This window comes from Patella vulgata, chromosome 3, assembly GCF_932274485.2.
Source record: "Patella vulgata chromosome 3, xgPatVulg1.2, whole genome shotgun sequence".
NCBI classification, from domain to species: Eukaryota; Metazoa; Mollusca; class Gastropoda; family Patellidae; genus Patella; species Patella vulgata.
In genome coordinates, this window is record NC_065881.2 from 73190781 (window position 1) to 73208575 (window position 17795).

Genomic DNA, 17795 nt, shown 5'->3' on the forward strand with positions numbered 1-17795 from the left:
TTGCCTAGAATACCACAGCAAAACCTAGTAACTCAATAGTGAAATCAAAGGATGAGCTGGGGTTTAATATTCATTCATTACGTTTTCCTTTGTTTTCTCAAAATAAGAAAAAAGTGAGTTACTAGGTTTTGCCTTTTGACGGGAGAGTCTGTACTCACTTATTTATTTCAATATAGACCTATGTTGATATGACGTACGCTAGTCTCAAACCCTAATCCAGATAACTATGAGGAAGTATTAGTCTCATAAACTGCATTATGGCTATATAATATATTGAGAAGTCTCAAACCCTAATCCAGATAACTATGAGAATAAATTAGTCTCACAGCATTACGGCTATGTAATGTACTGAGAAGTGTGGAATCATCACACGTAAAAAATAAAACTAGACCCCCTGTTCATATTTTTTGACGGTCGATCGATTATCTTATAACACACGAGATTATTATTTTACAAACCGGTCGAGCCTGCTTTCTTAAGTCGACAAATTCTGCATATATTGGTCGCGATAAGCTGTTTAAACTGATATAGTATATATCGTGTTTTAATATTTAAGATATGACAAAGAACATATTACAGGAGGATCAAAATCAGCAGTTTTAAAACGATGTTATTTAAGAAAAAACAACATTTATGTTATCAATCCGTTTAATACACAAATTAGACAAATTTGGAGTGTTTGTTTCGTGGTAAAATCTCAAATCCAGATCTAGGTTGATCTGTGATGTATGGTAAATAATAGTTGATCAGTTTTTTTTGGTAGTCTTTTTGTCTTTTTTCCAAGCCCGTTAAAGTTTATGGGATACCTTTAATCGAAACGAAACTAAAATGAAGCGAAGTAATAATAATACACTTTAGAACTATATACAGTCTAACCTGAATCACGTGAACATGATCTGTCGAAAACAACAATTAATATCGGAGGTGGATCTTCCACTATCACGTCACATATCAATATGAAACGAGAGAAAATAAGTTCTAATTTGCTGAATTCCCTTTAAAATAAACTTTGTTCACAAGTTTTTAACTGTTTTAAAAATAGCTGCTAGATTATATAACTCAATAAACATCATTATACATCACGTGTGATTGTTCATCACGTGTGATTGTTCATCGCGTGTAACGGGTCGATCTTTGTCCTAGAAAAGATCTTATACGGACAAACCGATGAGTTACGATTGCATTTTTGATGGTTGCTAATCTGGACGTGATTTGCAACCCTGCTTCATATCAGGATCGGGGAGATCAGGACTTCGATCAGGGTTTGACATAACAAAAACACGGGTTTACAAAGTTCAACACATATCACTCCGAATCAAACACTTACGCAACATTTTATAATTACTTACATATTAAAACAGCAGATATAGCCCTGAATATAAAAATAACATCCACTTACTTTTATTTTAAAACAAAGCGACTAAATATGTCGGCTTAAAATACAGTCTTTCACCTCAGTTCAACCTACTGTGTCAACATAGTTGTGGAACATATATATTCCTTGAGACATGTTGTTTTCCACCTTGTCTGCGATATGACTTATTGTGAAAGCAGGCGTTAATCACCATGTAACAAGCAAGTTAGCATGTACGTTCACCACGTACATGTATCGGCCATTTTCCTTCAAATTATTATTCAAATGTTACATAGAAAAGGTTTGGTTGTTTGTCAAAACACTATGCCAAGAAAGCTGTTTTTAATTGCTGCACATGTACCTCTAAAGGAAGTACTAGGAACGGGATGTTTTGGAAATGTCATGGTTTGTATCAGCGTTTGGTTCAATATAATTTATATAGAAACGACCGTTAACATTACCTGTTTACATTTAACATCAACGTTTACAATAAGCGCATTCAAAACTTTCATGGTGTGGTTTCGATTCCCCGGTTGTACGTGACAAGGAGTAGAGTTGCGTGTCCAACCTCGTCGGTTTTCTCCGGTTTCCTCCCACTGCTAAAGACCCCTACGCGCAAACGAATTATGGAAATAAAATTGAACCATATGATAATCCCGAAATGACCTAGTTTGTGTCGAGTGGACGTTAAACCCTCTCTCTCTCTCTCTCTCTCTCTCTCTCTCAAAACTTTCAATTAAGACACGAATGTTTGGAATTATGTTTCGAATGTTCTTTGAATATAGTTTATCATAATGTTGATTTTAAAAGAATGGATATTCTTCCAGTTTCTTTTTGATCAAACAAATTTCAAAATAATAAAAACATGACTGCCACTTACAAAGATGAAACTGGTCACCATAGCGTGTCATAGTCAATCGATATTTTTAAATTACAAATAGCTTTTTGAACAAAGATTCTAATTGTAGTTACACAATAATTTCTACTATAAAACTACTGAACAATCGGAAACATTATAAATATTAATATTACATTGTCACGTATGCACTAAATTTAGTTGTTTCGTTTCGGTTATTGATGGGAAAATTGTTTGGTCCTGAAATATCAAGCGGGTCGGCTTGTTTACAAATATTAGTTAAATTTTTGCTTTAAAATGTCGAGAATTGAACACAAAAATCAGTCATTTTCTTAAAATCGGTAGTTGATCGACCATATTATTTTATACCTTAATGAAGGAGGAATTCTCATTTAAGATATTATAAACATCTAATTAAATTTGACTAAAGCATAAACAGATGGCATTTTTACATTCCAGTGGAAAGGTAAGATTATCGTTAAATCAACACAATACATTGTTTATTGGGACTAACAGGGATTTATTTCATGCCACGATAGGCATTAAAGTGTTTGCTGTTCACAGTCGATTTCAAATGACAGAAAAACAAATTCTTTAACTTAGTTTCTGACCGATTTACGGGAATACAACAGCATTAGCTTAGCTTTGTGAATCTCACTATTAGAAATGGTATTACACGTAGGACCCATAAACATACTCTGCCTCATACACGATACCCACCACTATAGCTCATCAGCGTGGGCTTCAGAAGCTTTTGACCTAGTTCAGTTAAATAATGATTTTTTTCTATTTATTTTGGTGTTATGATGGTGACAGGTAATGCATGATGCTCTCAATAAAAAGCTAAGCGAACAAATAAAATCGTGTATTTATACCAAACTATTGAAAACATGCACCATGTTTGCGTTACAAAATTCGCATTATGATCTGAATAGGATTAAAAGCCCATCACATAAACTTCTATATCATTTTGATAAAATTATTTTACTATCCTACAATAGCCATACCCTTAGGGTAATTAATGAACAAAGAACTTTACGCAGTTCGTCTTTGAATTAATATAATAATTCGCTTGAAAATAAAGAAGTAAAACTAAACTTGTATGTTGAGTTCAACTCACCTATTATCAGGTTTTCTAATCGTTCTTTGCACTGAAGTAAAATTGAATCAAAACTGTCTTGCAATATTGTTTGTAGATCCGTGTAATATGAAACGTGTAAGAACGTCGCCTTTTATAAAGCCGATGTTATCGTGCATTATTTGCACACCAGATCAGTCTTTTATTGGATATACCTTAATATTTACACACACAAAAAAAATCTTTTGTCGATGTTTGATAGATAGCAGAGAGATATGGGGAGGGGGGGGGCTTGGGTTTACCGTCCTCACAACACAACTAGGTCGTTTCTAGACTAACATAATATAAATTGTTTCAATAACATTTGGTAATTGAACTGAACTGTAAATACAAATGACTCAATTCTATGGAATATAATTGCTACCGAAACGTGGCTCAGTAATAAATAGTAATTGTATTCTATGTAAGCATTCCCTGTTTATTAATATATATAATACAGTGTCCTTTTCACGCATATAGGTAAACATAAATTAAAGAAAAATAAAACATATAAAACGCCGTGTAAAACCAGACTCATGATGATAAATACATAAAGTGTGGTGGTAATTTATACTATTAAAGATACAAATGTGCAATAGCTATCTGTTAGATGTGTAATCAGATGTTCTATAAATAGTTAGCTTGTAATGCCTTGATTTTGTCTGTTAATAGTTCGTGCGCGCTGTATCATAAGGTCTGCCATTGAGTCAACCGGGGTTGTTTCGATTCCCCGCTTGTATGTGACAAGGAGTAGGGTCGCCTGTCCAACCTTGTGGGTTTACTCCAGGTCCTCCGGTTTCCTCCCACTGCTAAAGACCCCTACGCGCAAGCAAATTGTTGAAATAAAATTGAACCATGTGTTAGTCCCGAAATGACCTGGTTTGTGTCGAGTGGTCGTTACCCCCCCCCCTCTCTCTCTCTCTCTGTTAATAGTTCACCCTTTACAGTAATTTTACTTGTAGCTTATGTCAAAAATGGTTTTAACTTCATCATTCCTGTCGTCCATAAGTTGAAAACCGTGTGTACTTTGTATTGTTTTGAGTAAATAAAGACTATGTTTCTTGTATTTCAGTAGATTAAGACGGAGCACCTGTGGGATTAGATTAACTTTCAACAAGGACTACAATCATTTACAAAGTTTTCAAGACACAAGTACGACTTAAACTGGTGATTAACGGAGTATTTGTGTTAAACATATGTACACGACCTACGATCCATTCTCACTTTTCGAATAGTTCGAACAAAACAGTTGAACCACAACCATGGATATTATTAAAGCTTGGAAGTGTGTTTTAGTTATTCTTTCGTTTATTTCAAACATTTCTGGAACATCGGTATCAACAACGGAAACAACCACAACGGAATTATCCACAACGGAAAACCCAGATATTTCTGTTGGGAAACCGATCATTGAATATCTGAAGACAGAACCACTGGTTCGATTTGTAAGTACCATTTTATGCCATTTTATTGACAGGACACCAAGCAAATAAACAACTCATACTCTGCTAAGTGTGTTGGTTTGGAAGCTCAAATTTTCACAGCTTGTTATTTAAGGGTTGAGACGACTTGACACATTATATACTCTTCAAAAAAAGTACGGGATATTGAAATGCAAATACCTATGCAGGTTGTGATATGATAAATAGTCATGGACACTTGACATGCTTTGAGAGTATGTTCATCGATGAAGAACTTATCGCCCCAACAGAACCACTGAGCTGCACATGCGACACGCAATAGCGCCATACACGTGGGAGGGGTTCATTGTCAAATTTGACACTTCAAGGAAGGGTTGATGAAAACTGCGCGTGCTGGTTTATCTATCCATGTTAGCATTCCTATCGGTTCTGGCATAAGATTTACTGTTTAGCATATCTTTGCTTTAGTGTGTTACGTTTATTTCCATCGGGAGACGTGTTCGTCGAAGTCAACGTCAACCGACAACACTGCAAGAATTGGCCGTGGCACTGCAAGAGGAGTGGGTCAGATTGCCCCAAATCGTGATCGGAGGTTGATTAGGAGCATGCCACGACGAATTGCTGATGTCTGAGGATTGGTGGAGCAATTACTCATTATTAAGACAAAAATCAAAAACGTCCATTTTCACTTTTGACGGTGTATCTCTTTGCGAGTGAAATGGGACCATCAGATAAGCCGCCCATATGAACTGTTTATGTTCATGTGTAGGCAATTGGCCTGTTATTAACATACACTGGTTACCTCTAATAAAAACAGCAGTGTATTTCCGCAGTTTTGTATTGTTTCTGAATATTCCCTACTTTTTTTGAAGAGTATATAACATTATCATCTTTTCATCTTTTGATAATAGTTTCTTTTATACATTTTAAAATTTGTTGATGACAACAATATTAACTTTTATCTACATTGTAAGTTCTATCATTGAGTCAAGTACATGTAGTTTGATAGCCCCGCTAACACCGTAGCTTTTCGCCCAGTCCTCCGGTTTTCTCGCAAATCTGCGTTGCAATCAGAGGGGATAACGGGCATTGGTGATTTCTTCGTTTCTAAAATCTAGAAGCGCAACACCTAAAATAGTGTTGTTTTTTTTTTTTAAAAAGTTGAACATCTCTAGTAGATATAATCGGTGATCTTACACTATATATCTTCATGTGCATAATAAAGATGGGAGTACCATCATCCTCGAAACGATGTTATTCAATATACTGTAGAAGTTTTAGTGTTTTATTCTTCAATTAGGGGGATTGGATGGCCGAATCGTTAGCGTATACGCGTTGTATCATAAGGTTTGTCATTGAGTCAACTGGCGGGGATTCGATTCCCCAGTTGTACGTGACAAGGAGTAGGGTCGCCCGTCCATCCTCGTTGGTTTTGTCCGGGTCCTCCGGGTTCCTCCCACTGCTAAAGACTCCTACGAGCAAGCGAAATATTGAAATATAATTGAACCATGTGTTAATCCCGAAATGACCTAGTTTGTGTCCAGTGGACGTTAATCCCCATTTCTCTCTCACTTTTTATTTTTTAATTAATAAATTCTTTTCAAAGATATTATCTGTGGTTTCCGAGGGGTGCATGCAAAAATTGACACTTGAACTTACTGTGAGAACGCAAGAACCAAGTTTTTGTTTTTATGTATTTCTTCTCGTGTCAATTTTGTAGAAACACAACTATTATATCTAGACTTACTAACCTATAAAATCATCGAAACACTAATATTTTATTATGTTCTATAAAATCTATAACTTTAATTTTTTCAAAATTCGTTTTTGGAGCCAAGTAGTTATTCTAATTTACACCCCCAGAAAAATACAATGTCATTGAAGTTCTTTATTCTGTTCTTTTAAACGATGAACTTGGCTAGTTATTTTTCGAATTGACTTGTTATTTTCGTCTTAAACACGGTATTTTGCAAGTTGTAAATTATTGTTTATTTTCTATAATTACCTGCTTTGGCGTGTCTTTTATCTTGAGGTTAGAACAACGTGTGAAATATTTGTAAAGGTGTAAAATAAACAACAATGTACTGTATTTAGCCTACCTGTTTATAGCTACTTTTACAGTACAACTCAACAGTCATATAATCACTAAATTCTAAGGGAACGAGAACGACTTATTGCACCGAGAAAAGGAAAAGGAAATTAAATGGTGGTTTAACGCACTACTTTTGCCCCGGAAGTGGCGCTACGACCTACTCTTATTTCGAATTCCCACTGTCAAGTTTTCTTTTACGTGTATGCCAATGTGTACACGGGACCTAGGTTTTTCGTCCCATTAGAACGACCATACGTTGTCTCTAGTCAGGCCCTCTGTCCTGTGCCACTCTCCTTCGAATTCCGACGTTCAGGGGTTTTTTCACGTGTAGACCAAGTCTGCACGAGTGAACCTCGGGTTTTTTTCCCATCCAAACGACAAGGCTTAAATTCCTTGGCTACCCCGCAGTCGCCATCCCTAACAGTATCAGAAAGAATGTCCCGGCTTTCAATCGGCGAAACGTGGTTGATTGTCATGTGTGATTGTTTTGAAACAGCTAACGTGATGCATTGTTAAACAAAACCATCAGTACAATATAAACATTGTATAAAAACAAAAGGTTTTAACCCCTCGGTTGCTTGCTCGTAGGTGATAATGAAGGGGGGTTTATCAAGTGAAGGGTTCAAGTATGACCATAAGGGCGTAACTGAACTGCTCAAGAGCGAGTTCGGCTCAAAGGATATCAGGGTTTAATTGGAGAAAGATTTCGCTAGGAGGGGAAAATGCTGTGATTTATAAATTAAATGTATTTATAATTGACTGAATGTGTCATAAACGTTAGTGATTATTGAGGAGTCTAGCTAATTGAGCATTTGTTTATTCCGCATTTGTTATTTACAGTAACACGTAAATCGTAAATATACATTTTTAATGCACTAGGATGAGTTCGGAAATGAAATCAACTGGGTTTTAACGTCCTACTGTTCTGAGCCGACTGTTTACATCAGACGTAGTAATATAAACATGTCCGGGCAGAATCGGTGCCTTTTACTCATTTTATGCCTTCGCGTACTATTTTATGTGCCCAGATAAACTTTCAACACCTATATTTTTTTCTAAATAATTTAAAAATTGTTTTAGAATTTCATTTGCAAAATAAAAGAAGTTAAAAATACATTATGGGAGATTGGATAAAGAGCTGACAGTTCTCACTATAATAGTTAGAAACTAGATAATGTAAAGGCAATTTGCTGAAAATTTCAGTCAAATTGATCCACTATGAACCGAGATTTTAGTGATTGAATTTTGGGCCTAGCCTCGATCATCATTACTAAAGTCCGTACGTTTAACATGTTTAACACTGAGTGGGTGTCACATAGTCCTTTGTGAAAAGTCTGAAACCCGGCTGTCCGGACAAGAATCACCCCCTAACATATTGTAGACGTGCGCATAGAACACGTAACAATGTGATTTCGACGGGACTTCATTCCCATCCTAATTTCAAAAGTCAGTATGACTAGGGCATTGCTCTACGAGAAGTGAAACATTCAGAAAGTTTATGAACGAGCACGGATGAAAGATTTTAAGTCAGCTACAGTTTAACTTCTTTTATCAGTCTGATCATAATACTGATGTAGCGTTTTCAATAACAACGTATCACCTTAAAAAACACGCCATTAACAATCTTTCTATACATATACTGTATCATTATTTAACATCAGCCATCTGTGGCGTAATAATAATAATAGCGTCGCGTGCACTATAGAAATAAACTGTTAGATTTAACGTATTTTCAACGATGTCGCCTTTTTTGACATTTTTGCAACTATCTTAACTTTTAAAGAAATACAGATACTAATTGAATACTATCGTGTTAGTTATAAGATGGGTCACGTAACTAGTGGTGTTGCTCAACGGGTGCTGTATTCGTGTAAACCTGCTGTTTTTTCTTGGCTTATTTTTTTTTTAGCAGTTTGAGCAGTTGGGCTTATTGTGTGTAGTTCTTATGAGATATGTCCCATCACCGATGAAATGAAATGTAATAACGTTCAAAGTTCTGCACCGACTTGGCTAATGACGACCATACATTGTAGTGTGCTGCTATGGGGGTTAGAATGCCTGGACAGCGACGATGCGGCCTACTCTTATTTTGAATTTCAACTGTCAGAGGTTCTTTTACGTGCACGCCAATGTGTACACGGTACGTCAGTTTTCCGTCCCACCCAAGCGACTATACGTTTCTCTTTAACAGTGTATATTGCAGGTAAGAAAATACAATGGGATGGTGTCGTGAGAAATGTCATGTTTCTTTCAGTCAAGTGTTATATAAACTTCTTCTTTTCTTCCTAATCATGTGACACAGATTTAAAGTAGCGAAATCTCTTTGATTTAAACTAAATATATAATATTATGGTGATTTGTTATTATTAGTATAATATCATTTAGATAGAACAAGACCTTTAAGATTATGTGGAAATAGGTTTATTTAATATTAGTTACGATTTTGTTTAAACTGCTAAGTGGATAAGACACTGGCTCGCTAGCCTGGAGGTCGGGTGTTCGATCCCTATATTGACCGAGAAAGTTCATCCGGTTTTTCCGGCGTGGTTCAGTGATGCAGGACGGAGGACCTGACAAGGACAGCTGTCTAGTCGTTCGGATGGGACGTGGCTGTGTGGTTTAACTTGTAACTTGTATCATCAGGTCAGTCATGGACTGAGTACGGTTTGTCTACCTACGTGGGTCTTCCTCCGGGTGCACTGGTATTGTCCAACCTCTCTCATGAGGTCCCGCATAGACCCAAGTGCTGTTTGTACGGTAGCTTGTCTTTAACTACGTGGGTTTTACTCTGGCGCTCTCTAACTGTTTAAGACACTATACTCTCTCTCTCTCTCTCGCTCTCTCTCTCTCTCTCTCTCTCTCTGTGATATATTATCTGTGAAGTGAGTATTGGGTAAACCACCTAGACGACATCCACTATAATATATCGCTGTTCACCAGACTGTAGAAATATCATTGATTGATTATATGATTATCATTAATATTCCATTTCGACCAACTGACTTTATTTTACTACCACAGTGTTCTCTGTCAATATAAATATTTCTCCACTGAGTTAAGAAACATCCATTTACATCCCAGACGTGATAATCCCGTTCCCATACGTTTTCGACAAATATATTGAATAGTTTTGGCGTTAATGTACTAGGTCGGGTTTCTTCTGTGGGTATAAATATTTCTCCAATTACTGTTTAATGGTAAAATATAAAACACAACATATACGGAAGCATCTAATCTACAAACTTTCATGTCCCGCGTCGTATAGTTTCGCGCTATTCAATTTTGAAAAAATATTTCATAAAGTTTGTCCCAGTTTCCTTTGAGTCAGGCCCGTAACTAAGGGGGGGGGGGGGCGCAGGCCCTGCAAAACGTTTCACTCCCCCCCCCCCCCCGCCGTGAAAAAATTGTCGACCATAGATATACATTGTCCGTCAATTTTACAGCACCCCTGAGAACACTTTCCGCGCCCCCCTCGTTGCTCTGAGCTAGTTACTGTCCTGCTTTGAGTTCATGTAAATATAGTTCTTGCTGTAAATGTATTTGGTTCCTATTATGTCTTGCAGATTAAATTATTTTAATGATTTCACATCGCCACTTATAAAGTATTGACATTTTGAACTATAAAATCGAAACGAAATTTTGAACTGTAAAACACGAAATAGGATATATGGTAAATATATTTTTACTAATTGTGCTATCTTTTTCGAACAAGCAAGTTCATTCTATTATAAGATCTCTAATACCCAGATTGTGTGCTTTATTCCATACTTACAACCATCTTTAAATTAAAATTGTGCTTGTTAATGACTTTGAGATACACGTGAGTTGTGTCATAAACTCGGATTTGTGTATTGGCAATTGACGAGTTAGCTTATAGTATTACAAGTTCGTTATGTGGACCGTAGCTTCAAAATTAATTGAAACGAAAACAAAGATTTTTAAAAATCAGATTGGTATGCAACGGTGACGACCATACACTGAAATGAGGTTTAACGCCCTGCTGTTCTACTCCGATTGGGCTAATGAAGACTGGGCGCCTTAAAGGAATTCTTAATGGCTATTGAGGCCAATGAAGAAGGACATGTTGAGCACTATAATACCTGCAATTGGAGGTTAATTATAAGCAACAAGAAATGGTGTGAACGATATATTTACTGTCCTTATCAGACCATTCTATCAAATGATCAAGGACCTGCATGACTTAACACAATTTTCATTATAGACAACAATAGAACTGATGAAAATGAGTAGCGATGTTTATGTATTCTACCTGATACAGACGTGAACCAAATATTTCCCGTATCTTTTATTGACGGTTTGCTCCCCCTTACCTGTAAGTTCACACCCTTGATGATCCTCCGAGATATCACCCATCTTACTAGCACCCACATGGACGAGATATGACAGACAGATCTTGTTTGATTATAATAAAAGAAGACACGAAACAATATGTACAAAGGATCTCCGATTTTCAACCCACCCGAACGACTGGATACTCTTCCTTGTGAGGGGAAACTGTTAGGGGGAAACTACGCTGGAAAATCCTGATGAACTTTCTCGTCCAACACCGAGAGCGAACTCGAGACCTCCCGGTTAGCGAGCCAGCGTCTTACTCACTGAGCCATGGCGGTTCACTATATGACAAAGAACTACTCAAAATGATAACAATAAAACCATCATTTTTTTTAATTTTAATACTGAAAAATTATGCGGATATTATATCAAAAAATGTTCAGCAATAACGTATTCATATACAATTCATTATTAATAACATTCTTTGCGTTTGTGTACAAAAAGCGTTTGCATATATATAATACACAAAATTAAAAATGGCCTTCTTATTAAAGAATCAATGAGGTATATTTTATTTATAATGAAAGCTTAGCCCATTTGTACATTTATGGAGATCAGAAATGTATTTTTTATTTCAAAATCGAGTTAAAAATACAAGATGTATTGATTCATGATATTTTTTAAACCACAAACAAAAATGCTTTTTGTGTAAGTTTCAGAGATATATCACTGTGAGTCTAATTACCACCCAAATCCACACAAAAGCTGATCTCATCTTAATGGTATGCATAGAACTAACTCTACTTTGATGTAATTATTTTTAAATTTATCAAACAGTATAGCTTAAAAAGTAGATCTAAATATTTATATGTTTTCAAATCACTAAACAGTAAATATATTTAATTGCTTTCTTTGATGAACCGATCAGAATAATATATGTTTGGGAAGATTTTATCAACAGTAAGAAATAAGTCAATTAATATTAATTTGTCTCTTTGTAATATACATGTTCATTTATACGCTACAGCAAATCCAGAGTAAAATATTTTAGCACGTATGTGAAAACACACTATTTTAAAAAGTAATGTCATATCGATCTGTGGCTTATATTCCCAGAAAACATTTTTTTATGGGAAATAATCACTAGTTTTATTCTAAAAGCACCACGTCTGTGATTGATAACGATAAAAGGATACTTGTCGAAACGTCGTGATCTTAGGATAAAACTAGTGATTGATTCCAACAAAAAATGTGTTCTGTTAATGTGTTTCTCAATCGCTAATTGCCACTTAAAGATTAAGACTTAGATTTTATTACCCTGGTCCTATAATACAGCTTACTTATTATGTTCTCGGGGTTTGGATGGCCGAATGGTTAGCGCGTGCGCGCTGTATCATAAGATCTGTCATTGAGTCAGCTGGCGGGGTACGTGACAAGGAGTAGGGTCGCCTGTCCAACCTCGTGGGTTTTCTTCGGGTCCTCCGGTTTCCTCCCACTGCTAAAGAGCCCTACGCGCAAGCGAATTATTGAAATAAAATCGAGCCATATGTTAGTCCCGAAATGACCTTGTTCGTGTCGAGTGGGCGTTAAACCCCATCTCCAACTCTCTATATTATGTTCTCAGAGAGGCGGGTCAATTTCTTTAATACCATATATGAAAGTTCTCACTGTATGAGGGTCGCCACTTTTCATACCACGGAATTGTCTAATATACTTTCAATCTGTTATAAATATTGCATTTTTAAAATTCAACTTTATCGTTGCATTGAAACCGGGTAGGGGGCTATGTAAGCATGATTTCTTCCAAACGCGAAGAAAACGTTAGCATATGTTGGCGTAGACCATATAGGCTAGTAATAACTGTAATTTAAGATATTTATAGAGATATCAAAATCTTGTATATTGCCTACTATTTAATTATACACTAGAATGTATAAAATATTACTTCGAGTTACAAGACTATTTCTTTAAACATGCCATATATCAAGGTAACATTTACGATTAGTAACAATGAAGAACTAAATCACCATGTTTATATATGAGTTGTGCACTGATTATTTTCTCTTGTTTCCTCTTAATAATAGTTCCTGGGCGATATAATACCTTAAACAAAGTTCAAACTTAAGGTTTTTTACTGCTTACAGACTCACATCATGCTATGTAGCAATGACGCTAAATGATCGCCTTTCATACAGATATATGTGTTTACTAACTTGATCATGCAACAAAACTAACACGGATACATAAATTTACGTCCTTAAGACCCCACATAAATTTGTTTATATTCGTTGATTATAGTGTTTAAATGGTAGCTAGCCTCTGTACGTCGTTTGTATACAAATTACTCAGGGATATCATTAAATCATGTAAACCAAGTATCAAAATTGTTTAAAATCTCATCCTGATTACTATCTGTTATTTTCTACCGTGTAGCATAATCATGTACGTACGTACGTAGCGGTTGCACTCTATAGTCCAAAAGGTATAACTTGAATATGATTCTTATTCATGGCTTGGCTGTGCATCAAGAGTCCAAAGTAAATTTCCACTATATGCAATTTGGGCCACACCTACACCCATACCCCCACCCCTCCTCCGCCGGGGTCATATGATGCTGATAGCAAACACGAATTACTTTAAACATCCCCATCCCACACCTTTTCTCCATACATATTACCAACTCTATTCGACAATTGAATATTTCGCATTGTAATAATTCAGTTTTGATTGTTGAGGATATGGGACCCGTTTCACGAAGCGTACATAAAGTTACGTACACGTACGTTTAGTGGCGCTATATAATACAATATCCGATTTACGTGTACGCAATTCTTAATTTTTTCAACGTTTGGATATTTCAGGATCTACTCTCCATTAAAATTTGGTACAAATTATTGGTTAGAAATTACTATTCTGTCGTTTCTCTCCAATGGTAATTTTGATGTATTGTTTTACAAGATTTTATTAGCTTAGTTGCACCGTGTGATAAATGTAACATAACTTACAATATAGAAATTTACGCATATATTGTTGGTAGAAATCGTATACCCATGACGCCAATGAGAAAGGTTAACTCTCTTATCAAAACCTTTGATAGAGTATAAAGTTTACAGATTGGAAGCTGGGGTAGAATCTTTCTTTGTTTCAACAGGTATTACATACTTGATGCCACAACACGTGTCTTTGATAACAAAGAATTCCTTGTTGCTTATCTGATTTGTTTCTTAAGAGATCAACCATCTTAAAAGACAGAACACGTAAAAATACAAGTTCTGTTTTCATCAGACCACGTTCAAAGATTTCTGGCTGCCGTAGGTCAACTTTCCATATTCAAACGGAATTTACTCGTACATATATATTTGACAATCAACAATCAAATCAAACTTTTCAAACTATTGTAGATCTTTTGGAGGTAGAATTTGTCTGAGGTAGTTTAAGTTATTGGAAAAAACGAATACATTCAAACACTACATTTCGAGCAATTGTCATTTTACCTTCCAATTTATGGATAATTTATTCATATATAGCGCATTACAATATACAAATAATATCTCAACGCGCTTTACATAGTTGTGCGCAGAAATTGAAGTCAAGTACTTCAATATTGCTAAACAATTAAAAATTAATGGTAATACTCTTTAAATATATACGTTTCCAACGATGATTTAAAGGACTCGTATTTTTCAGTATTTCTCATTGGGTGATTCATTCCAAGCCTTTAGTGTGCTGTATATAAATGCTGGACTACATAGTTGGCAAGTTGAGTCTGATTTGAAATTAACAATTTATTGTCTCTTTTTTTTAACATGGCAAAGTTTATTTGAGAACTTAACACAAAAGGAGGTGATAATAATATATGCGTGTATATGTTTGTCTAGTTTATCTTTCATCTAAATGGTAAAAGTTTACTGGAATAAAGAAAACAGCCCGGGTTTTTTCTATGTCCTATTTGTGATTTACGTTTGATTATATATGATTCTCCTCCTTTAAATCCTTTAAAAAAACAGCAATACATATATTTAATAAATCATGTTGATGGATGCATAATAAAGTATATTGGTTTATGTCCTATACGGCATATAAATCAAAGAAACACAAATTCAGAAGAATCAAATTTATGGGTAATTAAATATTGACTTTGATCTTGGTTTTTTTTAGACTACATGTATGTGCATAATAAAATGAATAAAAAAACATAATATATCTATCATCTATTTCAATATAATATTTAATCGCTTGATTAAATATGAAAATAACCTTCGTTTACAAGCAATATGCACAATATGTTTACAGCCAATCTGTTTGGGTGGTTAAATTATCATTGTCTATTGTAGAAGAGTACGTTTATACTGTGGGATATTGTGTTATGGGGTTCCAGTCTGATTAAAACACAGATCCTATTTCGTTTCGTTTTTTTATAATTCAAAATTTCGTTTTACTTGCCTTTACTACACTAGAATCTGGAAGAGTTGTTATATAATCCGCGTTGTAGTTAATGTAAGGGATTAACCAATGAAACGGTCTGTTGCAGTGAGTTTTTGGCGTGAGATGCACGGAACTGTGGATATCCTACTAGAAACGTCAACGCTGATTGGTTAATCACATGTCTGGCGTCATAGGGCCAAAAGCCGCTAGTATGACCCCTGACGCGACCTCCCACTACAACTGGCCAAATCTTCATGTAGTAGAGGCCATCGAAAGTATAAAAAAACGGAACGAAATATAGATCTGTATTTTAATCAGATTGATGGGCTTCCAACATAAATAATCCTTTCCGACATAATTCGATTTTAAAATTAGGTAAACTCCATATAGTAGGAGGAAATTTAATAACCAATCAAATATGTCCTGGTTGATTCATTCTGGATAAAAAATGAATGGAATGTCTAACTATAGGGTCATTTTTCGCTTTAATTTAAAGTATTCTCTGACAATAAGAGTATCTAATTACATTGTATTTGCTGTGATAGCCGGTGGGTTGTTTCCGGTAATCAGAGCTAATCATTAAACATACATTATGCAAGAGCTAAATCTGCCTATTTCAGGTCTTTCTGTAGGCCTGAAATGTTATCTAAATTATTAATTAGACATTAATTAACCAATCCAGGCCATAATCAACTCTAGATGGCAGCGCTAGCCTGCGATCTTTAGTGGATTGTAAGCCGATTTACTGCATAACTTTCCTTCTCGATTAAACGATTAAATGGATAATCGAGACTATGCTGTTTATCGTACTGACTTAAGTAATGATGACCGAGGCTTATGGGAATTTCAGTCGCTTAGTTCTCGGTTCATAGTGGATTTCATTTGAATGAAACTTTCACCAAATTGCCTTTACATTATCTAGTTTTTAACTATTATAGTGAAGACTACCAACTCGTTATCGAATCTCCCATAATGTATCTTTAATTTATGCTACATGCGATTCCACCATCAGGCCATATTGGAGCTACGATTATGAATTTATATTTTGCCAGGTGAACACTCATGAATTTGAGACCAAAGGATAACAGAGTCGGTTATGTTGAAATGTAGGGTTATGGTGAACGTCATACATGTTTTTGATTTTGAGCAAGGCGTCCATCACATCACCTAATTTGTATACTAAGTTAGTTTAAACCTTACTCCTCCGGCCTTGATTATCGAATACATCCAATATAATGAGCTTATACATGTAGAATAAATTAATATGGCGATATGATATGGTGATTATTATTATATTGATCAATCAACCTATTAAAATTACTCTAGTGTATAATCCTGACTCCTATAGCTCTTCATATTCCGTGATGTAATATGAACATCATTAGATACGGCTTATCAACTAATACTCATCAACTATAATCTCCAGTAGCCATGGGCGGTATTAACATACCAATAATAGCATTATATTCACATCTCCGCATCTTCTACATGAAACTGGTGAGATGTTTATTCCACCTCAAGCCAGAAAAGGTCACATTTGTGCAATTAAATGCAGATTTACATCATCTTAACTGCAGTTTCTGTGAAAGAAGTTCTCGCTCTGGTATTGATTTGAGTGGCATATCTATACATGTCGTGGTAATTCCCCCGGGGGACTGGACCCGTTCTGACAACCACTACCCATGTAATTATCACTTATAACTCCAAGCAATTAATTATCACCCTATTGTTGAGGTGTCACGTGACATAATACGCCACCAGAAAATCACGTTTCGGGACAGCTCCGCTATTCTTCCAAAATGCACGCGCACGACTGCCCTTCAACCGCGAGAATGTTGCGTGCCTAAAGGGACTAATTAGATCGGAGTCAATTATTTTATTTAACAAAACTTTGACGTTTCTAATCAGCATGCCCTTGGATGGTTTTAAGCATTTTTGACAAAGTAGCACATCATTAAAAGTATTAAATGTATATGGCATCTGCGTTCAAAATGTTTGATGACTGAAAGCAAATAGAGCAGAATTGAAACGTGGGAAGTCAATTACAATTTTTTAAGCTAATTGGTTCGATTTCTTCGCACCATGAATGTTTTTGTTATGGGTGCAACTCACCGCCTTAAAAAGAACCATATGTTTCACCAAAGAAATGCACAGAATTGGTTTCGTATCCGGTTCTGCAGACAAAATTTGATCTCGACTGGCTAGAATTTTTAATGTTTATCCACCATTTTAATGGT

The 17795-nt window shown here is 35.6% G+C and overlaps 1 protein-coding gene and 1 long non-coding RNA gene across 5 annotated transcripts in view; one reads left to right on the plus strand and one right to left on the minus strand.

Annotated features, from left to right (window-relative positions):
- The window catches only part of LOC126816393 (uncharacterized), a 28985-nt gene extending 27476 nt beyond the window's left edge, over positions 1-1509 (minus strand). The window contains exon 1 of the long non-coding RNA XR_007678329.2: positions 1400-1509. This is a non-coding gene — a long non-coding RNA (uncharacterized LOC126816393). The remainder of the gene's footprint in view (positions 1-1399) is intronic.
- The window catches only part of LOC126816388 (fasciclin-1), an 87570-nt gene that overhangs the window by 655 nt on the left and 69120 nt on the right, over positions 1-17795 (plus strand). The window contains exons 1-2 of one of the 4 annotated variants that reach the window (XM_050542860.2): positions 1661-1759; positions 4400-4772. In XM_050542860.2, the coding sequence (XP_050398817.2) occupies positions 4590-4772 (183 nt within the window). In that variant the 5' untranslated portion in view covers positions 1661-1759; positions 4400-4589. Of the gene's footprint in view, positions 1-1660; positions 1760-4399; positions 4773-17795 lie in introns of those variants that run through there. The other 3 variants (XM_050542861.2, XM_050542858.2, XM_050542859.2) reach the window with 3 other exon arrangements.